The following is a 26,294-nucleotide window of genomic DNA, read 5'->3' as shown; positions in this document are numbered from 1 at the left end:
TCCTTTTTCTTCTGTAGTACAAACTTCCTGTCTCTTATTTAACATCTGCATCCTCACTGCAGTTGCTTCAAAGGGGATGTAAAGTTCAAGGAAAATGATCTTTAAAGGGGCCTCACCCAAGGGGATTGTTTCTTTCTCTGGATTATAGCTTTAAAAACTACTGTACTTCAAAGGCTGCTGTCTCATACAAGTTATTTTAAATATAAGAAATGCTATTCAAACACTGTAAAGTTGCCAGAGGAATTTTTTTTCAGTCATAAGCTTATTTTTTCACTCTCCTCTTTGAAAAACTGCTGACGTTGGGCAAACAACTGGAATCCGAACTTTTTCTAATATATATTAACGGAATTTCTTGTCTCCATAAAGCCTCATTTCCAGGGGCTAGGGTGGCTGTTAGTAAAATTACAAGATCAGTACAAAGGGGAAAGTGCACCAACCAGAAGATCTAAAGGACAGAGTCGTTTCTTTACCAAGAGGGAAAGTCATTTTCTTACAAAATATAAATCACTGAATGTTGTAATTAAGAGACCTCAAATCAGAAGGCTTTTTTTTTTAAAAGGTGTTCAAAAAGCCGAAGAGTTAATGCCCATGTCATATTCTTTTGAAGTATCACTATCCCGTTTAACAGCTTTCAACTCCTTTCATCTCTTATGCATTATCGAGGAGACACGATTAAATTTTCATCTTGGAAGTGAGGTGGCCGACTATTAGAGAGAAGCATCTAAGCCACGCTCGCCCGCGTCCAGGACTGAGCCCTTCCCGGCACCTGCATCCAGGTGGAGGGCAGCTCGTGGAGGTAGAGGGTGCGACCTAACATGTGTAGGCCCCTGGGACTGAACCTACCTTATTCTGGACACGGTGAAACTTCTAATAAGCTGAGCCGCGGGACAGATTGCTGAGCCCCAGAAATGACAGGCAACGTTTGACAAGACCATGTACCAAAAAATGGAACTACCGAGAAACAGTGGAGCAGAGCGGCGATAGGATGAGATCCTCTGCCTGAAGCTCCTTCAGAGGACCAGCCCGGCTCTCGGAGAGGCTCAGTGCTCCCCGCGACTTCGCCTCCTCAAGAGAAAGGTCCGGCTGCCACGCCCCCGCCACCGCTCTCTCCTTCTGGGGAAGCTGAGAAAATCAGGGCTTGGCCTGGTTCTGAACCCTTTGTAGGGGAAGGGGTAGATCAAAACAGTGGCCTCAGGAACTAGTAGCTCCCGAAGGGACCAAACCCGAGGCTCACCCAACCTGTCCAGTGTCACTCCTACTTACCTATTAATGTGGCACTATCCGGCGCTCTGACTTTCCAGTCCCCAGCTGCGGCGTCTGCTGCGGTAACAGCGGGGTCACCACTCCGCCCCTAGCGATGAGTCTGAAGACCAGGCTCGCAACTCAAGATGGCGGCCTCCTGCGCCCCTCACCCGAGACCCCAAGGCTCGCCTCCCAGAAGCCCTTGCATGCGGCGGCGGCGGCGGCGGCGGCGGCGGCGGCGGCACTGACCAGCAGAGGGGGCGGAGAGAAGCGGAAGCCCCAGCGACACCCACCCATTGGGGAGCCGGCTCCTGCCCGGACTCCGGGATTTTAACCCGGAGCGGTTGCCGTTGCAGGAGTGTGTCCTACTGCCCTAGTCCTCCGTGCCAGCTCTCAGTCTTTCATTCACTCATTCGTTGGTTTGCTCACCCATCCATCCATCCACCCATTCATTTGTTCATTTTACAACGTGGTATATTGATGGAGGGCATAATCTGTGCCAGGCATTGTTTGATATTGGAGGTACAACAGTGTACACAACGGATAAAAATCTTAACCTCGGGCTTCCCTGGTGGTGCAGTGGTTGAGAGTCTGCCTGCCGATGCAGGGGACACGGGTTCGTGCCTTGGCCCGGGAGGATCCCACATGCCGCGGAGCGGCTGGGCGCGTGAGCCATAGCCACTGAGCCTGCGCGTCCGGAGGCTGTGCTCCGCAAAAAAAAAAAAATCTTAACCTCATGGAGCTTCATTTGTTTCAAGCGTTTCAGTTATCTATTTATTAAAATTTTTGTATTCTGTAACATCTGTGGATTTTTGACAAAAAAGTAGTCACTGATATATGAAATAAATAACTCCAGATAAAGTACTCTAAATTATTATAACACATATATAGACTTGTAATCCACCCTGGGGTTGAACAAGCAGTATTGAAAACAGACTGTTTTCTACATGTAGTGTTAGGCACAGAATATGCAAGATAAATAACACGATTCCTTCCCTGAAGAAACTCCTGTTTTCCATCTCTTGTTCTTTTTGTTCTCTTTTCTGAGAAATTTTTTGGGCTATACTACAGCTCTCCATTGATGTCTTTTTTAAAATGCTGCTATTGTATTTTTTAATTCCCAAGAGCTGTTTCATATTTTTAATTCAGGGATCAAGATAGCGTTATCTTGTAACCTTGAGGCAAGAACGTGTCTTTGTCATCCTCCATAGCTCTGAGTTTGGCACGCTGTAGCATTATAAGCCCTTTATTGATAACGTAATAGAGTGCTACTCAGTCAGGCCCTGGATAGTGGGTATTGTGGATTCGTGTAATGCCCTGGGACTTGCCCTCTCCTCGTAAATTAGGCGTTGGAACCTTGTCGGGAAGATGCAAAAAGACTACGACTCCCAGAATGCACTACAACCCAGATTGGCGTGAAGCGGTGCATGCTGGGAGTCCTTCCCTTCCGGGGAATAGAAAAAGAGCTTTTTTGAATTCGTTCCTGGAGGCTGAAGCTTTTCGGAGTCCCTGGTTCTCTTCTCGGTTCACCGTGAGTCTCTGGGTAGAAAGAGGGCCTGCCTCAGTCTTTTAGGCCGGGAAAGGTAATCGACGCCGCGCACGAACTCCTCTGCCCGCAAGCCAGACGGCGTCAGCCGCGGGATCCGAAGAGGAAGCCAAGCACAGGGCAGTGTGGCCGGCCTGTGGCCGGCTGTCCAGGCCAGTAGGAAGTGACCGTCCAGCCCAGGTTCCCTGGGCCCAACGCTTTGACCCAGTTAGTATCGGGGCTGGTTTCCTGTCCTGGCCCGGGATGCTGGCATGGACCCTTGGGTAGGCTCCGGCACCTCTCGCCGGCCTCCGTACTTCTCTCATCCCCTTGTTGTGATCTAAGTGTTAGGGAGTTGAAGCGCATCATTGTGCGTCCAGCTGTGTCCCAGCCCAGGGAACGTAGAAACTTCTCTGCGTGTGACGTTCTTCCCACTGGGGGTTTGGGAGAATTTTCATCTAAAATCAGAGACTATTTTCACTTACCTGAAGGGAAATGGAAAAAAGGACAAAGTTGGGAGTTCTTAGAAAGCTACATTTATTTAAATGATGGGAATAATTTTCTTATTTTTCATTTCCTGTTTGTTTTCTGAATAGTTTTTAGCTGAACGGTAGTCTGTAGTAGAAAGGTTGTGATGGTGATTGCTTTTTGAAAATTACTTTTAGCAAAATCACCTTTGTGTCAGTAGCCAGTACATTATTTGTCCGTAAAACCCAGAAATGACTGCTGATTTAGTACAACTCGTTTTGTAGACCGAACCTCAAAGAGGTGAGATGTCTCACCTAAAATTATGAAACCTGAGATTATAATCCAGTTCTCTTTGACTCTGGAATCAGTGCTGTTTTCTATGATGCTCACTCTGCTTTTATTTCTTTGGGTGGAGAGTACAGCCTCTGGAGAGTGACTGGGTTAGCATTTTGGCTAACCATTTTCTGGCGCTGGTTACATATCTGAGCCAGGGTTTTCTCCATGTAGAATGATAATAATGATGCTTGAATTGGTTTGATACATGTAAAGCTCTTTAACTGTTAACTGCTATTATAAAGATTTATTTACCCAATTCATTGTTAATAACTTTAAAGTTTTTTATTTAGATATATCAGTTGGTAAGGTTTCTTCTCTTTGTTTTCTCTTACTTGACTTATTTTACCTGGGCAAGTTTATAAACGTTATTTTTTCTCTACCTCAGTCCAGATACACACTTTTTGGAATTTTTGAAAAATTATTTACTTTAATTTGCATTATTATTGCCTTTGTTTTATCGAAACCATAAACTTGAAATACAGTAGTGAAATTTTGGTTGTGATTTATAAATAAATTTGTGTATTTGAGGAACAGTAAGTACATTGAAAATTTCTTTATCTAAATAATCCAGTTATAAATAACAAATATAATTGCTTGAAATCATTTTATAAAATGTATTTTCTTCAACTTCTACTTTCTAACTTAAAATAATATTGTATTCTTTTCTAGTTACCTGCTGTACCATGCTATCTTGCAATATATGTGGTGAAACAGTAACCTCAGAACCAGACATGAAGACTCACCTCCTAATTGTTCACATGGAAAATGAAGTTACATGTCCATTTTGCAAGTTGTCAGGTGTGAATTATGATGAAATGTGTTTTCATATTGAAACTGCTCATTTTGAGCAAAATGAACTAGAAAAAAACTTTGAGAGGATTAATACAGTACAGTGTGGAACTTCCAATAGCAGGAAGGACAGCACCCTACAGTGTAGAATGGAAGTTAATTCAAGTATTCATTCAGCTTGTGCATCTAATCATCCGAAAATTTCAGCTCAAGGCCCGCCTAACAATGGTATTTTAAAACATAAAGGCTTTCATTCAGAGAACTTAACTGAATCTAGAAAATTCCTGAAAAGTAAGGAAAAACAGTCTGACCGAACCAAAATTAAAGGATCAATTTATGAAGCAATGTATAGTCCTCCTGAATGTCCATTCTGTGGAAAAATAGAAGATTGTAGTCAAGATATGGAAACTCATGTGAAAACAGAGCATGCCGATCTTTTAGACACTCCATTAGAAGGTAAAGTATTCGTTTTATATAATAAGTAAGTAACAGTAGTCTCAGTTTAATATGTGGTGTCCCAAAAGTTGATTTGTAGATGAGATCACTACAAATGTGTTTTCAATTTGTTTATAACATTGTTCATTTGCCATTATTGCAATATGAAAATACAATAATGGAAAAGAGTTTTGATGCAAATAGTAAATGTTTCAGCTACATTGAAAATAGTTTTAGAAACTTTCTGAGGAGAAATACACTCAGAGTCCAGTTTGCAGAGGCCATTTTTTTTTTTTTTTTTTTTGTGGTACGCGGGCCCCTCACTGCTGTGGCCGCTCCCGTTGCATAGCACAGGCTCCAGACACGCAGGCTCAGCGGCTGTGGCTCACGGGCCTAGCCACTCCGCGGCATGTGGGATCTTCCCGGACCGGGGCACGAACCTGGGTCCCCTGCATCGGCAGGCAGACTCTCAACCACTGCGCCGCCAGGGAAGCCCTGCAGAGGCCATTCTTTTATTTACCACCAGCCCAGTGGCATCTGAACTGTCTGGAACTCAGATTTTGTTACCAAGTTCTAGTTTGATTCTGTTATGATCAGAGAACAAACTTTATGGTTTAAGTTCTTTTGAATTTCTTGAAACTTGTTTTATGGCCTAAGGTATGGTATATGGTCTATCTCAGCACATGTTCCATAGACACTTGGGGAAAAAATGTGTGTTCTGTGGTTGTTGGGTTGAGTGTTCTATATTTGTCAGTTAGGGTATGTTGTTTGATCGTGTTCAGATCTTCCATGTCCTTGCTGATTTCCTGTCTAGCAGTTCTACCGGTTTTTGGAAGGGAGTTGAAGTCCCTAATTATAATTGTGTATTTGTCTGTTTTTCCTTTCAGCTCTATTAGGATTTGTTTCATGTATTTTGAGGCTCTTTTATTGGTGCATACACATTTAGAATCATGTATTTCTTTGATACCATTGAGTTTTTAAGAGTAATTTATATATTTTGGATGCAAGTCCTTTATCAGATAATGTTTTATGCAAATATTTTTTCCTGGTCTGAGGCTTGTCTTTTCATTCTCTTAACAGTGTCTTTCACAGCACAGAAGTTTTTACTTTTAATGAAGTTCAACTTACTTGATTTCTTCTTTCATGGGTTGTGCTTTTGGTGTTGTATCAAAACTCCTTGCCAGACCCAAGGTCACCTTTCCCACGTTATCTTCTAGAAGTTTTAGAGTTTTGAATTTTACATTTAAGTCTGATTCATTTGAGTTAATTTCTATAAAAGGTTAAGGAGAGTGCATAAATTCATTTTTTGAAATCTAATAAATGCTATTTTTTAGGGAAGTTTCAGGTTCACAGCAAAATTGAGTAGAAAGTACAGAGATTACCCGTATACCCCCTGTCCCCTTATCCTCACAACCTTCTCCATTATTCAACAACCCATACCAAGTGATAGTTTGTTAAAATCAGTGAATCTACATTGACACATCAATATCACTCAAAGTCCATAGTTTACATTAGGGTTCACTCTTGGTGTTATATATTCTACAGGGTTTTTTTTGGGGTTTTTTGTTTGTTTGTTTTGCGGTATGCTGGCCTCCCACCGCTGCGTCCCCTCCTGTCACGGAGCACAGGCTCCGGACACGCAGGCCCAGTGGCCATGGCTCACGGGCCCAGCCGCTCCGCGGCACGCGGGATCCTCCCAGACTGGGGTCGAACCCGCATCCCCCGCATTGGCAGGCAGACTCCCAACCACTGCGCCACCAGGGAAGCCCTATTCTACAGGTTTTGACGAATGTATAATTACATGAACCCACCATTTAGTATTTAGTATCATACAGAATAGTCACACTGCCCAAAAATTCCTCTGTGCTCCACCTATTCATCCTTCCCTCCCCCTGGCAACCACTGATCTTTTTACTATCCATATTTTTGCCTTTTCCAGAATGTCATATAATTGGAATCATACAGTATGTCACTTTTTCAGATTGGTTTATTTCACTAAGTAATGTACATTTAAGATTCCTCCATGTCTTTTTATGGCTTGATAGCCCATTCTTTTTTTTTTTAAGCGTTGAATAATATTCCTTTGGATGTGCCACAGTTTATTTATCTGTTCACCTACTGAAGGACATCTTGGTTGCTTCCAGGTTTTGGCAATTATGAATAAAGCTGCTATAAATGTCCATGTACTGGTTTTTGTGTGGACAGAAATTTTCAATTCATTTGGGTAAATACAAGGGAATTCATGATTCTGGATCATATGGTGACAATGTGTTTAGTTTTATAAGAAACTGCGAAACCCTTCCAAAGTGGTTGTACCATTTTGCATTCCCACCAGCAGTGAATGAGAGGTCCTCTTGCTCACATCCTTGCCAGCATTTTGTGTTGTCAGTGGTCCAGATTTTGGTCATTCTAATATATGTGTAGTGTTATCTTGTTTTAATTTGCAGTTCCCTAATAACATAATAACATTTTCGGTACCCAGTATCAGCCAGGTCTTGGTCTTGTAGAGGTACCATTTCTTCTGTCTTGGGCATGCTCCCAACTAGGGCATTTGATCCCAGTGTCCTGCTTTTTTGCTGAATGCTTGAATTCTGCATGTCACCACGCAGTTTGGAGGGTACTGAGAATCCAGCCCCCAAAGTCCATATCTGAACTGGTCTCTACTTACCATTTGATTTTCCTTTTTCCTTTTCTTTTCTTGTTTTGACTACGGAGCTAAATGTTTATTATTAATATTTTCCTTTATTGTAAGAGGTTTGTGCTTATGCTCAGGCTTTCATCTTGACCCTAGAAGTAGAAAAATTGCTTTAAATCCAACTACAAAGAGCTTTTACTTATTTAATAAAGTTAGTGGGTAGTAGAGTCTTTGACTTGGGGTGAAAAATTTTAAGGTTTTAAAAATCAAACCAACTAAATTATATCTCTAATACAGATTGTAATCAACCACTCTATGACTGCCCTATGTGTGGGCTCATCTGTACAAATTACCATATTCTCCAAGAACATGTTGACTTGCATTTGGAAGAAAGCAACTTTGGACAAGGTATGCCTATATGTTTAAAGATAAGAATGTCATGATTTAATTTCTACTTCCTAGGATACTATCTACTTTTTAGATTAGTGTTATAGAGGGAAAAAAAACCCCACACTGGTTAAAAATAAATCTGTCCCTTAAAAAATTCTAATACCGCTTCAACTTTTTAAAGAAGTTCTTTCACAGAAAAGTTATAAAGGATGAACTATTGTGACTAACAACTGAACTAGGGGTGTGAATCCAGGGTTTTGACCTAGAACATCAGTATTTAGAAGACAGTGAAATATTGTACAATTTAAAAAATCTTTTTGATTTATAAGTTGAGACCGTTCTTTCAGCAGCTGGAAGTAGTTGAATTTAGCATCTTGTCAGTAAAAATTGTTTATGAACTAGGAAGCTGCCATATGGCACATATAATTTTAAAAAGAATATGAACTATGAGACTTAAAAGTTTTTCAAGTGCATTTTCAGATACTCTTCTAGTTTCTTTATTACCACCTACTAGTTTTATAAGAGATTCTAAAGTTTTCCTCTGTCCCCTATTTTTTTTAATAGTGGTATTGATTAAGTAATCATGAGGGTGCCTTAGAAGTGGAAAGATCCTATATGATTTTCACAATTCCATTGAAACAAAATGTAATGTAGACCTAAAGAGAAACCAATTGTGTTCTACTGGATTTCAGTTTCTTAGGGTACATAGATATCTCCTGTTAATGCAGGGGTTTTTAGTGTTCATTATCAATGATCCTAGCACCACTTAGTGATGTCCAGGGACAGCATTACCTGCTCACTCAGCCTAATACGAAGATGAGAATTACTGGAGTAAAGATGGAACAGTTCTCTACTGTGGTGGTTCTTTACTAATTACTATGGAAGAATAAATCTCTGAAGTTGAGAGTCTAATAGTTCTTACTTTGTTTATGATAAGCTTTGTATGGGTACATAAATTATTCTGTAAGCCTGTAGTGGGTAATGAGAGAAAAATATGGTCTGAGTGAATCACTGTTGATAGCTTCAGAAGTATGCTAAGAATCAGTTTTGAATTGCATATTTCTACCAGTGGAAGTAGGGACAAATTAGGAAGATGTAGCAGAGGCTGAGAGATTTGAAAGGAAAGAAAGAATATTCAAATACATAATTAAACCATCAAATTGGGAGGTCAAGGAGATGCTGGCCAGAAGACACTCACTAATGGATCTGTGGGACACTGGGTAGAGAGGAAAAAGGGCAAGATGTTCCATAGTTGTACTATTTGCTTAGGGGTCAGACTGTAATTAAGTTACAATCTAATATCTGTACTTTGCAAACTTACATTTTTACCTTCTTTATTATTTCCTTCCTCCCCCTAGTATTTCTTTTAAAAACCAATATGCCTTATTTTTGTTAATGAGGGGCACTGCTCAAGGGTGCTACTTAATTTCTCTAAGTTCTGGTTTCCTTAGTAGATAATAATACCTAACTTCCTAAGGTTGTTATGAGGATCCAAATGAGATAATTAATAAGAAGTGCCTGTCACAGCCTAAACACTCAGCGAGTATTAGCGATTTAAGTGGAGGTTACACCCTTACAGAAGCAGTCCAAGTTCTGCTAGATTTGTTCTCAGTGTTTCTGTGACATCGTAGTCATGAATAAATGGCAAAATAATAGCATTTACTCCTTTTAAAAAATATGTATTAACATATAAGTGAGCCTTTATTTCAGTAGTTATTTTATTCTAAACATTAAAAATGTATAATAGGTATGGATAGAGTCCAGTGTTCTAGAGATCTGGAATTGGCTCAACAGCTTCAACAAGAAGAAGACAGAAAGAGGAGATCTGAAGAATCAAGACAAGAAATGGAAGAATTTCAGAACCTGCAGGTACAAAGATTAATAGCAATTATATTATTTTGGTTTGGTTAGAGTTCTTATTTTTCAAACATGCTATCAAGCCTTCAGCCTATTATTTTTGTCTTTATTATACAAAATTTTTTTTTACATATATTTTTTATAGTTCATAACAGCCACCATTTATAAGTACTCATTCTGGTCATGTACTAGGGTGAACACTTTGTATAAAGTATCTTAAAATCTTCACTGCTCCATGAAGTTATTTTAGACTTTTTTTTTTAACAGAAGATGAAGAAATGGAGACATAAAGTACTTAAGTAGCTTAACTTGCTCAGGGTTTGGCAGTATTAAATGGTAAAGCCTGGATATAAACCTATGTCAATGGGAAAAATTAGGAAATTGAGACTCGGAATTTTAAGTGTTTGTATAGGTACTTAAAACAGAAACTTAGAATTAATGTCTCCTGAGTCTTAAATTCTTTTAGTGATTGCAATTCAGGCATTTAGAAAGAACCATTTTTAATGGAAAATGCTTTTTGATGATGTTTGAGACTTCATTTTTTTTAGGTGAGTGGTGGTATCTGTTGAACTAAACTGGTAGCATCTATTATATTTTTAATGCATTAAAAATTTTAACATCTTTTTCTACTTTTTTCAGACCTAATTTGCTGTAGACTATGATGTCATCTGTGTTAATAATGCTCATATAGTTTTTGAGTGTTCTTTTTCTATGTGCTAATAGGGTAATGTATGAGTAAAAAGGGTTTATGATTGAATAGGTTTGAAAGTGTCCACTTAAACAGGTTTGTGTACTTGGGGTCTTCTCAAAGCCTTTAAAATACTAATATGCATTGTACATATCATAATCTTCCTGATCTTATTTGACCTCTTACTTTTTTTTCTCCAGTATCTTAGACATGGCTATTCTTCCTTTGGAATATCTAATTTAGGCTATTTTTCTCATTCATGATTCATTTATTTGCAAAATTATTTTCCCACCAGGATTCAGAGGAGAAAAGAAAGTTGGCTTTTCCTAAGTCGTCTTTGCCTTATATAATTTTGAAACATTTATCAATACAAAAACTTTTCGGTGTTTAAGGGAGTTTATTATGTAAGTTTGCAGGTTACTTGTTTCAGATCTCAGAAATGTTTTCCATAGGGGCTGTTTTAACATATTATTGTCAGTGTGCAAAAACATAGTTCATTCACTACATAGAATGAATACCTGAATGAATTATGGATTAAGTAGGCCTTTGTAGGCTAGCCTAGGAACCAAATAACAAGTACTGACAGGTTGTCTTGAAAAAATCAGCAATGTGGTCAGAACTCATCTGCCTTTCACAGTACCATTAGTAGGAAGACAGGATTCTCTACTTTCCCTACTACAAGGAAAACAAGTCTCTTACCATGATGGTTGTTTGTAGAGAAAGGCTGCTATTAACTTAGGGATTTTTTTGTGTGTGATTTATTTTTCATAAAAATCTTTAAGTTGACTTGTATAAATGTCTATAAACCAGAATGTTTCAAAATATATTTCCAGATATAAAAAATAGTGGGAAGTTTCCATCCTCATTAATGTAAAGGGACATAAAAATTAAGTCATTTGTTTTTATGTTCAATAGAGACAATATGGTTTAAATAATTCTGGAGGGTACAAGCAACAGCAGCTACGAAATATGGAGATAGAAGTAAATAGGGGAAGAATGCATCCATCTGAATTTCATAGAAGAAAAGCTGATATGATGGAATCACTAGCTATTGGTATTGATGATGGAAAAACAAAAACTTCTGGTGAGTATTTAAACATCCAAATCATGGTTTTAATATTCCATACACACTGAAGTAATAATCAGAATTATTTGAATTTTGTGTAATTTTCATAACCCATAGTTTATATAGTTTTAGGTGAGACTGTGTGTTCAAGTAATTTTTTGTTTGTTGTTTTAAAACTCCTGAACTTTTATTTTTATAGTAAATAATTCACTTAAAAATAATTCACTTTTATATTGTGTCAATTTATTTGACATTTGGAAACAAACCTTTTAGAAAAGTTTTTAAGTGCTTACTATGTTCTAGACAATTGCTGTCTAGTAGAATGTGAGCCACATAAATAATTTTAAATTTCCAGTAGTCACATTAGAAAAAGTAAAAAGGACTAGGTGAAATTAATTTTAATATTTTTCCAGCGTGTCCATAATATGTCAACATGTAATAGGTATTAAAAACTGTTAATGGGATGTTTTACAATTCTTCAAAATCCAATGTGTATTTTACTTTGCAGGGCATCTCAGTTTGGACAAGCCACACTTCAGGTGTTCAAATAGCCACCTGTAAATAGTTTCTACCGTATTGTTCAGTACAGTTTTAGATACTAAGACCTTTATATATATTGTATCATGTAACTCTCAAAAGAAAAATCTTGTGTACTCTTCGATTTTTCTGGATGAGGTCATTGTGACTTAGGTTAAATTACTTTCCCAAGGTAAGGTTACATAGCTAGTTATTGGCCCAGCTGGTATTCACAATCAGATCTGTCTTGTTGCAAAGAATGCCATTTTTCCTGATGTTTTTAACATTTTTTTTTAACATGTCTGTTAGTATAGTTTAAAAAAAAACCAAATTATATGGAAACAGCTTTGTTCCCACCACCCAGTTTTTATGAAATTTAATGTTTTAAACCTGTAAACCCTTTCATATGTATTTTAAACCCCTTGCGTACCCCTCATTCATTCTGATTTCTGTCCTCCACAAAGGGAATCATTATCCTGAATTTGGTATTTATCAGTCTCATTTATGTTTTAATAATTTTATCTTATATGTAGGTTTCCATAATAATACATAATCTTTTATATTTTAAACTACGTGTAAATTGGTATACAATATGTATGCTTTAATTGAATTTGCTTAAATATATTGATTCTTATAACTGTACTTCATTCATTTTGATTGCTGTATAGAATTTCCTTGTATACTTAGGTTGTTTCCAGTGTTTTATTCTTACAAATTGTGAACAGGTTTCCCCCTCAAGAGTTTCTCTAACATCCAGACTGGAAATACTAGATCAAAGGGTATTTGCATAATTAACTTTGTTAAGGGTATTATGGAGTTGTTTTCTAAAATGGTTGTAATCTACATTAGCATCAGTGTGTTCTGACTTATACTTTGTATCGTGACACTTTTTAATTTTTGCCATTTAATAGGGCATGAGAGGAGGATACATCTCTTAATTGTATTTCTCGGATTACTCCTGAGTTAGTTTCTTCTGTAAATAACCTAGTCCCTTCCTTTTCCCCTTCTCTGTTGGGTTGTTTGTCCTTTTCTTATTGATTTTTGGAAGTCCATTAAGTATTCAGGATACTAATTCTTCATTGATTATATGAGGAGCAAATATCTTCTTCAAATCTATAATTTGCCTTTAAATTTTGTACATGGTGTCTTCAATTAGACAGAATTTTAAATTTGAATATAATTGAATTTCTTAATCTTTCCCTTTATTTGTTTTCTAAGTGTCTTGTTTAAGAAACCCCCCCATCTTTGAGATCATAAACATATCCCTTTATATTGTCTTTAAATATTTATACCCTTAAAATGGATAACCAACAAGGACCTACTGTATAGCACAGGGAACTCTGCTCAATATTATGTAACAACCTAAATGGGAAAAGAATTTGAAAAAGAATAGATACATGTATATGTATAACTGAATCACTTTGCTGTACACCTGAAACTATCACAAAATTGTTAATCAGCTATACTCCAATATAAAATAAAAAGTTTTTAAAAAAGTATATATTTTTTTAAAAAGATAGTTCCTTCACATAGATCATGGTATTTTTTTATGCCAACTGGAAGTGATTTTAGCACATAAAAATCAACTCACTGTGATAAACCATAATATGGAAAAGAATATTATATGTATAACTGAGTCACTTTGCTGTACAGTAGAAATTAACACATTGTAAATCAACTGTACTTCAATCAAATAAACTAAAATTAAAAAAAATAGAACAAAACAAAAGAAAAATTTATGCCTGCTTTTCATATTCAGGAATTCCCTGGTGGTCCGGTGGTTAGGACTCCGCACTTCCACTGCAGGGGGCACAAGTTTGATCCCTGGTTGGGGAACTAAGGTCCCGCAAGCGGCACTGCCAAAAATATAAAATAAAATAAAGTAGCCGTTACTAAAAAAAAAAATTATACCTTGCTTTTCATATTTTGACTTTTAATCAACTTGGAATTTATTTGTGCATATGTCTGTGTGAGAGAGAGGGAAGGAGGGAAAAAGTTGAGTGAGCGAAAGAGAAGGTATGGATCTAATTTTGCCCCTTATTTGTAGTGATACTTATAATACTAAGTTGTTATTGCTTGTTTATCTCAGTACCACTTAGCAAATCTGTACTGTCTCCATGTATTTGTAACACATATGTCATATTTTCATATATCCATACGTCTGTTTCTGAAGGCTGTCTTTATACTTCAAGGGTCTCCCTGCAGAAAGTTTCCATACAGGATAGGACTTCCCAGCAGATGTGTAATATGATGCATTAGGGTATATAGGAAGAAAATATTAGAACTTCTACTTGTCTTTAATTTATGGTATCCTTTAATTTCTGTTTATACATATGTTTTAGAGTTACTGGAGAATATAGGAGTGTATGTATAATTTAAAATAAATATATCTGTAAAAGATTGAAGAACACTGACCTGTAATGTACTGTGTCCTTTTTATTTAGAAGTAATCGATTTAGTGCTAAAGATTTTTTTTTACTCCCTTCACTCATTTCTCCCATCCCCCCACATCCTGCCTCTGGCAAAGACCAGTCTGTTCCCTGTACCCATGAGCTTGTTTTTGTTGTGGTGGTGGTTGTTGTTTTGTTGTTGTGTTTTTAGATTCCACATGTAAGAGAGATAATGCAGTATCTGTCTTTCCCTGTCTGACTTACTTCACTTAGCATAATGCCCTTAAGGTCCCTCCACTGTTACAAATGGCAAGATTTCATTCTGTTCTGTGGCTAAATAATATTCCATTGTATGTATGTATGTGTGTGTTATCTCTTCTCATTTTGTTTTTTGTTGTTGTTGTTACATTAATTTTTTTTTTATTGGGGTATAGTTGATTTACAATATTATATTAGTTTCAGGTATACAACATAGTGATTCAGTACTTTTTAGATTAAAGTTATTATAAAATATTGGCTATATTCCTTGTGCTGTATAATATATCCTTGTAGCTTATTTATTTTATACGTAGTAGTTTGTACTTCTTAACCCCCTACCCCTATTTTGCCCCTTTTTCCTTCTCTCTCCACACTGGTTAACCACTGATTTGTTCTCTATATATGTGAGTCTGTTTCTGTTTTGTTACATTCCTTTGTTTTATTTTTTAGATCCCTCATATAAGTGATAACATACAGTATTTGTCTTTCTCTGACTTATTTTACTAAGCGTTATTACCCTTCAGGTCCATCCGTGTTGTTGCAGATGGTGAAATTTCATTCTCTTTTCTGGCTGAGTAGCATTCCTTTGCGTGTATGTATGTGTACCACAATTTCTTTATCCATTCATCCTTCAGTGGACACCTAGGGTCTATATCTTGTTTATTATAAACCGTTATGCAGTGAACATAGGGGTGCATATATCTTTTCAAGTTAGTATTTTTGTTTTCTTCTGAAACAGATTGGCTTGCTGTGTCATATGGTAGTGAAATTTCTGGATCATATGGTAGTTCTAGTTTTATTTATTTGAGGAACCTCCATACTGTTTTCAATAGTGGCTGCAACAGCTTTCAAAAGTATACAAATATATACAGTCCTGTTGGACTGCTAGTATAAGGCCTGCTGACCAGGTGATATGGCAGTGTCCCCTGGGTGACAATCGCAAAAATCAGGGTTGCACACAAGTGTATGGGCTCTTTTCTGGAAGTTACTGGTAAGCTGGAGTAAGAGGGAGAATGCCAAGGTGGCATCCACAGCCTTCGTTCCTTGAGAGCAGCTCCCTAGTCCACTAGATATGTGCCAATCCTGAAGCTTGCCTCCCAGGCTGAATCTCTAAGACAAAGAAAGAGGCTGCCTTCAGAGAAAGACTTGGGGATATGCCTCAGTTTTTTGTCTGTGCAGTGCCCTGGAGATGGCGGCCTTCTAAGAATTGTCTTCCCGATTGCCATAGTCCTGTGAGACCCAGGAATGCAAGCCCTCCTGGCCACCAGAATCAGGCTGTCAGGGTGGCAGCTGTGAAAGCTGGGGTACCAGGCGTAAAAACCAGGACACCAGCCGTGTGTAAGGCTCCCCTCCAGGAGACACTGGCTCTCTGAAAACTTCCCTAACCTTGGGAAGGAAAAAGAAATCCAGATCCAGGAAATCCGGACTTCCAAATAAAATTTGTATTTTTTGTTAGTTATGCAGATGTTAATTGAAGCTGCTCTCATTTGAAGAGTCTCATTATTTTAACATTCTATATTCTATATAGAATAGAATAGAATTTAACAGAAGGTACATTCATCTTGGAAAATATCTAAAGACATTTAGGTGCGAAGAAATAAAGAACTTTAATTATGAGGAAATTTTCCTTTAAAAGCAAGTGCTATGATGTGGTTACTAGGACAGTATTACATACACAATGAGGCATCATTGAGTTAGTAGTAACTATGCCAAAGTATATTAGAATGTACATTACTTTTTTTCCCTATTTTTCTATTATTCCACCTCACTCTTAAATGTCTCTCAAATCTTGATCTCTTTATCAAAGTCTGTGATACTGAATCTCACATTAATTTCTCTGAATTCCTAGAGTACCCATTCCATGCTACAACATTTAGTACTCAGTTATATAGCATTTTAATTGTTCTTTTTCTTGACGGTGAGTCTAATCTTTTTAAGTTCCCTGGAAATGGTTATAATGGTCTATATTTCTGTCCTTCATAGTGTAGGCACAGCTACAACTCTTGGTTCCTTTAATTGTTTTGATTTATTGACTCTGCCTTCTTAAAGACAAAAACCCATTTTCCTATAGGATAATCTTCATTCAAGTAAAGTATTTAGTGATTGCCTTTTTGGTGCCATGTTCTATGTGAGAAAGTATGGGCTATCCAAATAAGATTTTCCTGCCAATAAGCTTCCCAGAGTCTGTAAAGTATACACAAAGAACTGTAGAATTCTGCCATGAAATATGACCAGTACCTAGGAGACACAAGTAAAATGTAGTGATTGTTCAGAAAAAGAGGACCTTTTTGTTTGGGGTTATGGAATCAGGAAAAGTGTTTACAAAGACTGTAGCATTTGCTTCTGAAGGTATCAGTAGGATTTTGAAATATAGGGAGAGTTACTAGAAGGAGGAAAGGGATAGAATCAGATGTACCCTGTCCTAACACCTTGTTATTCATGCTATAGCACTTATTATAATCTGGGTCCAGGAGGTTTTAAGGAATATTGTCATAATACTTTGTATCCTCAATGCTTAGCATAGTGCTAAGTATTTTAAAAGTGCTTAGTAAATATTGTGATTGAATGAAAACTCCATGGTCAAAATCATGTTCAGTTAGGCCACAGCCAAAATTGTGGCAAGAAGAGTGGTTTGAAATAAAGATAAGTTAGAGGATAGCCTGCTGTGGGCTTCATATACCATGGATTAAAACTATTCCATGGGTAATAGGAAGCTATTGAAGTTTTTAAATTGAGAGCAAATTGACTAGGACTGAGCTTCAGAAAGAATGATGTCCAGCAGAATGTATAATAAAATGGGGGGTCAAGAACATTCATTCAGCAGTGTACTTTTATGTGCTGGCCCTGCAGATGCAGAAGTGAAGGAAGCAAACAGTTTCAATTCAGCATAATAAGTAATATGCTAGTATTAGGAAACTCTCATAGTAGTAAATAAGCAGGACAATAACCAAGATTATATCAGTAAAAAGATAAAGAAGATGGAATCAACAGGATTTAGATGTGGCCCTTGAGAAAGAGGTTGATATTAGAAATATATGAGACAGCCATAGAAAGATGATATCCCTCTAAACTTTCTAAATCTCTTTTTCACTTTAGGAATTATGGAAGCACTTTATAGGTATTATCAGAATGCTGCCACAGATGTGAGGCGTGTGTGGCTTTCTACAGTAGTGGATCACTTTCAGTCATCTTTTGGTGACAAAGGTTGGGGTTGTGGTTACAGAAATTTCCAAATGCTGCTTTCATCATTATTGCAAAATGATGCTTATGATGATTGCTTGAAAGGTATGTGAAATACGATACCCTGAACTTATCATCTGATAAAGTACATTTGATGTGGAATGAATTAATATATAGTAGGCACAATTAATAGCTTTAATAAAGATGTATTTTAGTGGATATTTACATTAAAAACCTGAATTCTGGTTGAAGGAAGAGAAAATGATATGGTAGAAGATGTCAGAAATAATGGCATAAAAACTGTAGGTTCCTGTAGAATGTATGGTGTACTGCTAAATGATATTATTCAGTACTTTACTGTCATATTACATATTTGCTTTGTATAATTTTAGGTATGTCGGTTCCTTGCATTCCAAAAATTCAGTCTATGATTGAAGATGCATGGAAGGAAGGTTTTGATCCCCAGGGTGCCTCTCAACTTAATAACAGGTTACAGGGAACAAAGGCCTGGATTGGAGCATGTGAAGTATATACACTTCTGACCTCCCTAAGGATAAAGTATGTACCTAAAAAACCAAGTTAATGTTATTGTCATATCTGGGAAATTTTTGTTATTGTGGTTTTTTTTTTTATCAAAGGGATAGTTAAAAAATAAAATTTAAGTAGCATTAAAATGAAAGACTTACAATGAAAACCAGCAACTCATTCCCCATTTCATGCTCTTATCTATTCTCAAGTCCTGTCTCTCAGAGGCAGCTGTCACTTCCATTGTTTTTTTTGTTTGTTTGTTTGTTTGTTTTTTGCGGTACGCGGGCCTCTCACTGTTTTGGCCTCTCCCGTTGCGGAGCACAGGCTTGGGACGAGCAGGCTCAGCGGCCATGGCTCACAGGCCCAGCCGCTCTGCGGCATGTGGGATCTTCCCAGACCGGGGTGCGAACCCGTGTCCTCTGCACCAGCAGGCGGACTCTCAACCACTGCGCCACCAGGGAAGCCCACTTACATTGTTTTTAAATAATATGCTTTCATGGCCTTTCTTGGTTTGTCACTTTTAGACATTGTCTATTGCATTCTCCTTATATCTCCCATCTGTTTCCCCTCAATTTTTGTAATATGGTTAAATCTCAGTTTTTATTAAGTTAAAGTCAGGGTTTACATCATGACTGTGTAAATATTATTCATTGCTGATTTTATATCTTTCCTGAAAAGCTTTTTAAAATTTTCTTTGAGGTAAGAATTGCCTTTCCTTTTCCGTTTTACAGTTTGGCTGCATCATGGTCAAATTTTTCCAAAAACTCCATTTATCATGAAATCTGAGGTGCTCCTTATTCCTGGACACCTTTTTCTTGAAGCTGTCTTTCCTCTGCTCTAGTCTGCATTATTTGCCTTCTAGATCCCTTCCACAGCTCTAATCATGTTGCATTTCTTCACTGTTTTCTTGAATTGGGTCCTGGATTTTTCCTGGATTCCATGTGTCTCTCTTTTTTGGATTACTCTCTTTTGCTTGAACACTTCCTTTATTAGCCTTCTAAGAAATGGTACCTAGTCTTATTACGTAAGTGATAGTTTGTGTGGCTGTATTATTCTTAATCCAAAATCATTTTCAAATCAGATCAAGTTGTTACTCTGTTGACTTCTAGCAATCAGTATTACTAAAGAGAAGGTAAGCTGCCATCTGATTTTTGTTCCTTTGTGTATAACCTATTTATTTTCTCTGGAAGTTTTTTTGCATCTTTTCTTAGCCCCGATACTATGAAAATTCACCATTGGATGTGGGGCTTTGATTCATTGTGTTGGGCATTTGTTTTTCCTTTTGAATCTGGAATTGTAGGCTATAAGATCTCAGTATAGTGGTTAAGGGCTTAGACTTTTTGAAGTAAGATTGCCTACAATTGATTCTAGCTTTCTGCCTACTAGCTCTACGACTTAACTTGTCCTAGTCCCACCATTGATAAAAGAACATGTAAATAGTTACTGCTTCATAGAGTTGTAGTGATAATTAAATGAGATAATAATGTCCTTAGGACTATGACTGACATGTAGTAAGAGCTTAGAGGTTAAATGTTGTTTGATAATTATGATCCCTCCATTTTCTTTATTTTTCTTTCTGGAACTCCTGTTAGTTGGCCACTGAACTTCTTTGACTTTCTTTGATTTTGTTTTACTATCTAAATTTACTCAACGTTATCTCCCAGCTACTCTATTGAAATTTTTATTTTAACAATCATGTTTTTAATTTTAAGGGGTAATTTCATACCATCGTATTCTTTTATGGTTGTAAAATTTTTTTCCAACATTTTCTTTTTTTCTATTCCTTGCATTTTTCTGTATCCTCCATGTTAAATTGCTTTCATGTCTATTTATTTTAGTCTTTTCCATTTGGAAGGCTTTCTTGTAACTTTTAAAAATCCTTAGCTGTCTGTTCCTAAAGTGAAGAATGAGGCACTAAAAAGTTGACTGGCGGACCTCGGCTTTCAAGAGACATCGGAGATAGATGCTTATGATCATCTTTAATGGAAAGTTTGCCTTAAGCTTCATGACTCTATATTAATTGCTTTTACTTATATTCGACCTTTTTTAAAATAGTTGTTGAGAAGTGTAAATAGTGCTCCTGTTTAAAATAGTTTGGTTTATTCATGGTTGACTTCCTCTTGAGGAAACAGTACCACCATGGTCTGTTGCCAAATAGGAGATAGATAGATAGATGTATAGATGGGGGTACATACAGGTTTTTTATGATCTTTACAGGTATTCTTTTCTTGTCTATTATTGAAATTTGAGAGAACTGACAGGAAAAATATTTAGGATATTGTTGATAGCTTCAAATGGCTGTTGAGGAATTATAATTAGAGGTCGGCTTCTAATTGATCATCGGGTTTAGAGACTTTGGAGTAAAAGTCCCTATGTCTCAGGTTATAGGTAGACTTTTAAAAATCAAGTATGACCCTCATTTACTACTAATGGAAGTTTTATATGTCAGAAAATTTTTGTAACTTTTATATCTGTCATCAACCTTAAAAGTTATTTAAATAATTTCCTCATAAAATAAGTTTTCCGATAAATAATAAAATTTTTATTTCTTCTTAAGAAAATGATGATGAAATAAAATTAATTCTAAATTAAGAATTTTTTGTATTTTATAACTCCATTGATGAAAAAATTTTTTTAAATATTTTTCTAAATAATCCATTTTGTCAATTTTTTTTATAGGTGTCGTATTATTGACTTTCACAAGTCAACTGGCCCTTTGGGTACACACCCTCGCTTATTTGAATGGATATTGAGCTACTATTCTTCAGAGAGAGAAGGGAGTCCGAAAGTACTGTTTACATCTAAACCTCCTATCTATCTTCAACATCAAGGTTAGTATAACTTACAGATACTAAGTATAACTTATAAGACAATTTATTTTTATGAGACAGGCAATTGGCTTTTGCTTTAGGATACGTTAAGATTCTGATAATTAATGGGAGGAGAGGAGTATTGTGACATTACTCTTATTTTTAGAGCTGTATTGTCATCATGACACATTCTAGTAATGGATGATGTCCTTGGTATTTTCAGGGCCACCTGGTTCACTCTCCCTTTATTGTTCATCCTTTACATTTTCCAAGGCTTTACCTCACTTCAGTGAGGCCTTCCCTGACCATCTTTTTAAAAAATTCATCTTGTTGTTCTACCCCCCTCCAACAATGGCATTTCCTATCCCTCTTCCCTGCTTTATTTTTCTTTATCTAACATGATATATATAAACTTTACCTATTTACCTTGTTTGTGGAGAATTCCTTCCTATTAGAATATAAGCTCCATGAAGGCAGAAGTGTTTGTTTTGTTTGCTTTTGTATCACTAACTGCATGGAATAGTGCCTGGCATATGGATATTTCATAAAATTTGTCAAATGGATGATTTGGATTGACAGGAGGAAGGAGAAGTAAATATTAGGAATTGCATTGTTCAGGATACAAGCTAGAAAGTTTAAGCCCTTCCCATTGAAGTTCTGGTATGTATAAATTGACTCTTGTTTACCTTTTGGAACCATGAGACTTTTTGTTCTTCAGTAGGTAAATTTCAAATCCATTCATCTGAGATAATTTGAATAAGAAGGACTATGGGATTAGGAAAGAAAAACTAAAATATACGGCATAGTGAAAGTAGAATTTTTTGCCATGAAGCCTTTAGAAAACTAAAATTGAACAAAGAAAACTGAAAGTGTCTTAGAACTGAAAGAACTCAGATAACCTATATGTCAGAGGGACTGACTGTATTTATATTCTAAATACACATGTGCACACACACTATATATAGAAAGTGTATATAGTGTGTCTATATGTGTGTGTGTATATATAGTAACATATCTGTATATAGCTACATATAAGTAGATATCACACACGCACACACACACACATACATATATATATAGCTCTTACTTGATTTTTTGATAGGTCATAGTCAAACAGTTGTTGGAATTGAAGAGAGAAAAAACCGAACATTATGTTTACTAGTATTTGATCCTGGATGTCCTTCTCGAGAAATGCAGAAACTCTTAAAACAAGACATGGAAGCTAGCAGTGTCAAGCAACTTCGGAAATTTGTGGGGAATTTAAAACATAAGCAGTACCAGATAGTGGCAGTAGAGGGTGTTCTTTCTTCAGAGGAGAAAATTGTAAGTATCTAAATATTTATTATGTGAAGCTTGGACAGGTTGGACTTCAGAGTATAAAATTTTTAGCTAACTCCTAACACCTCATTCTGTAACATTAGGTTGGCAAAGATATTTTGTATGTCATTTAATTTCTGGAATGAACATCTTTAAATTTCAAATGGTACCTAATTTTGTCAAATATTTTACTTAGAGCTTCACAAAAATATTTAATTTTATAATACATAATTTAGTTTTTAATGTCAGGGGAGTAATGAAAAATGGCAACATATATGGTAAGAAAAAGCTAACTTAATCCAAGGAGTTCTAACTCATATTGGTCTCATAATTACTGTTTATTAAATGTGATTCTAGTGATTCCTGAGGCTCTGTGTTAGGCACTTGGATATGTTGGATGAACTATTGGAGATACATATATCACACTATTGAGAGAGTGAAGTACTCTAATAGGACACATACACTTACTTATTGGATATATACAATTCCAGAAATTAACTTCAATACAGTTACCTCTTTATCCCTTGCATTTAAGTGATGAGTAGTACATTATAGAAGAATTCCTAGGAATTGGAAACCCTCCACTTGTATAAACTGAAGCTATGTGGTAGCATATCAAGTCTAGAAAATGCACAGTTCTCAAATCTTAAAGAAAAAAAAAATGTCCCTATTAGAGTACTTCACATTTGTTTCCCTCTAAAGAGAGAAGAGATAGAGCAGTAGAAAGGAGCGTTTATGAAGAATAATAGGATCATGAGGGAAAGGACTAAAATTGTTTGAAATGAGAGATAGAGCTAGAGTAATCTTTTCAGCATCACAACTTGGGATATACAGGCAAGGACTGTTTAAGACGTTCTTCAGTTTAATTACGATACATTAGAGGTTTCTTTGCAATGACTTAAATACCAAAATTGCATTCATTTTTTTCACCCTATCATTAATTTGGCTGAATAAAGTTAGAGGTTCATTTTAACTGTTACAAAATACCAAGATGCTTGTTCACCAATATACCGATAACTTTTGACATCATAGGTGGGGTTAAGATGTTATGGAAAAGCCCGAGTGAACTTTTTGGCCTACCCAATATCATGGAGGCTAGCTGCACATTTTATTTAGCTGTTAGCTTTCTGGTCTTGGAAAGTGAGACCTTGGTGGTGGTTCTCTGCTTGTAGCCCCATCTCTATCTCTCCTTCTCTCTGTTTTTACCTCTCTCTGACTTTGAGCCAGGATTTTTAATTTTGATTCATTATTCCATAAAAAAGGTGTTATTTTCTTTTTAATCCTTTGTGTTTTGTCTTTATCTGGAATTTTTTTAAATTTTTTAATGGCTTGGCTTTAAAAATGTTTTTCCTAATTTCCTAAATTTGAAGTTGTAATATTCCTTAAGGAATTTTCATTATCTTGGAAAAAATTCCAGATTTTTTGTATTATAAAATTAATACATACTTTAATTAATTGACTTCTCCCTTACTACTAATATTTTTTTAAATTTCTTTTCAAGGCCAGGAGACAAGCTTCTCAAGTCTTTACAGCCGAGAAGATCCCTTGAAGAAGTAAGCATTTCAGTGATTGTGAAATTTTACTTTATTTTCCAAATTCAGATATTAAACTTTTAATACAACATATGAATTCTCTAAATACTCCATTTAATTTCTAAAATTCTAAATTATACCTTTAGTACTCCATTGTTTAGTAGATATTCCAATAAAATATCTTGTTTGCATTGTGGGTTTTATATTTCTTATCCATGTTTCAGAAACTGGTTTTGTATTATAGTCATATGACTATTTATTGGGTTCTTACTTGTGTTAGGTATTCGCAGTATTTTGTGTGTATTAATTAATCTCCAAAATAGTTCTGTGAGACAGGTACTGTTATTAGCTTGTGAGGAAGCTGAAACTCTGAGAGATTAGTAATTTGCACAAGAAAGTGGTCATCATCCAGAGTGTGAACCCAGACTGCTCACCTCCAGGCTCTTACCATTATAGCATTCTGCTTTCTTCTGTATTATATATGTAATGAAATTCCCTCCTCACTACTTAGAAATAACCTTAATATTTAATAGGCATAGCTCTAAAAAGAGGGATTTGCTTTTGTTAAATATTTACACTCGTACTTATACAACGGTGATGTAGAGTGTTGTGTTTAATGTGTCCTGTAGGAAAGAAACTTTCAGATTCTGTTGGATTTGCCATGTAAGGTTGCAAGCTAGAATCCTACTCTGGCCAATTTAAGCAGAAGAGAATTCATTCAAATTATCAGAAGCTCACAGAATCCATAGGTAACTAGGGAACTCTGCTAGAACAAAGGCAACAGTAGGGGCTGGAATATGGCATAATTTACAGCAGGGTCAATCAGGTTAGGAGCAGAGGTAGAATGTCTGCTCAAATTTCAGATTCCAGAGAGGGCACATCTGATTAGCATGTGACTGTATGCCATGGGACAGAGGCAATTTCTCAAAAGGAAATCCGGGCAGATGAAGAAATGAATATTAAATAACAAAAAAGAAAAGCAATAAGTGTCTACTGCCCCATGAAAAAATGAACAAGAACTTATTTGAATGAAGTTCTATAAATATTATTTATGGCATCAAATACAGAAAGTTGCACTCCAAGAATGAATAATATGTATAGCTGATTCACTTTGTTATACAGCAGAAACTAACACACCATTGTAAAGCAATTATACTCCAATAAAGATGTTTAAAAAAAATAGTGTGTATTAACAGCAAGAACTGACAAAACCATAACCTTCATAGTCTTAAAAAATAATATTGCCAGCTGGAAAATTCTGGAAGCTATCATTTCTAATATTCTGTCATCCAGACTGGTAAACAGGTTTCTACTCTATATTCCCATGCAGTTACGCTCCTTCATGCCATCATTATCTCTTACCTAGACAATGTAATAACCTCCTAAATGGGCTCCCTGTCTTGATCCTCTGTCAGTCCATCTTCCACACGGAAGGCAAACCGTTCTAAAATACACATGCGATTTTGTGACTTCCAGTTGAGTCCTCTTCATTGCTCATTGTTAAAATCCAAACATCCCACACAATCTGGGCCCTGCATACCTCTCCAGTTTCATCTCTCCCCACTCTCAAAGTTTCACTCCTTTCAGCCTAGAGACCTTTGCCAAAATACAGCTGGTGCTGCCTAGGGCCTTTACCCCCTTAGTTCTCCTCTTAGAAGGGCTTCTGCTTAGAAATGCTTCCTGAACTGCTCAAGTTTGGATTAAATGCACCTTCTAAGTGTTTGATAAGCAACGTTTCTCAAAGTATAGATTGCTGAGCTGCAAACCGCCAGTCTGTGACAAGATAATTATAGAAGTTACAATTGCTGACATACTTTTATTCTATTTTACACAGATAATAGCCATGGATTAGCAGTTGTTTTTTTTTTAATTGGTTCTTCACCACAGAGTTTGACAGACACTGTCCTATGGTGTAATATTTGTATCACAATACCTGCTATTCGAATTATCTACCTTTATATGTTTCCCTCCTTGAATGTAAGCGTGAAGATTTCAGGAGCAATGTCTAGTTTTTAACAGTAGCCCCACAGTGCCTGGCACATCACATATAGAACTTAAAAATACTATTTTGGTTAATGGAAATAACTAATTTTAGAAAAGCAGTGGTAGAAGGTATCAGTTTGAAGTCTTCGGATGTCCCAGCTAGCCATCTCTGTGCAAATTGTTTTCCCTGAAATCAGATAAAACCAGTTTCTATAGGATGAAAGAAGAGTTACATTGAGACATTTCTTTAAGAAGCAACAAGCAAAAGAGTTAAAAAATTTGAATGTTCCCACAGTCTTTGAGCAGGTGGTGGAGTTACGTACCCTCTCCCCACAGTGGGGGAATATAT

At 36.4% G+C, this 26,294-nt stretch overlaps 2 protein-coding genes across 2 annotated transcripts in view; one reads left to right on the top strand and one right to left on the bottom strand.

Annotated features, from left to right (window-relative positions):
* KPNA5 (karyopherin subunit alpha 5) overlaps positions 1 to 1,376 on the bottom strand; it is a 46,710-nt gene extending 45,334 nt beyond the window's left edge. The window contains exon 1 of the mRNA XM_082668974.1: positions 1,264 to 1,376. The gene's annotated coding sequence lies outside the window, so the exon portion shown is untranslated. The remainder of the gene's footprint in view (positions 1 to 1,263) is intronic.
* A 1,321-nt stretch (positions 1,377 to 2,697) lies between these two features.
* Positions 2,698 to 25,745, top strand: ZUP1 (zinc finger containing ubiquitin peptidase 1). The gene is made up of 10 exons (XM_082668943.1): positions 2,698 to 2,995; positions 4,241 to 4,816; positions 7,728 to 7,838; positions 9,568 to 9,689; positions 11,281 to 11,449; positions 17,692 to 17,880; positions 18,168 to 18,333; positions 20,983 to 21,134; positions 22,216 to 22,436; positions 23,932 to 25,745. Exons 2-10 carry the CDS (start codon positions 4,255 to 4,257, stop codon positions 23,977 to 23,979), a joined length of 1,740 nt encoding a protein of 579 aa, XP_082525069.1. The 5' UTR covers positions 2,698 to 2,995; positions 4,241 to 4,254; the 3' UTR covers positions 23,980 to 25,745.
* Positions 25,746 to 26,294: the final 549 nt, after the last annotated feature.

Source organism: Grampus griseus (assembly GCF_964374135.1).
Source record: "Grampus griseus genome assembly, chromosome: 13".
NCBI lineage: Eukaryota > Metazoa > Chordata > Mammalia > Artiodactyla > Delphinidae > Grampus > Grampus griseus.
This window is presented reverse-complemented; position numbering and strand designations above follow the sequence as displayed.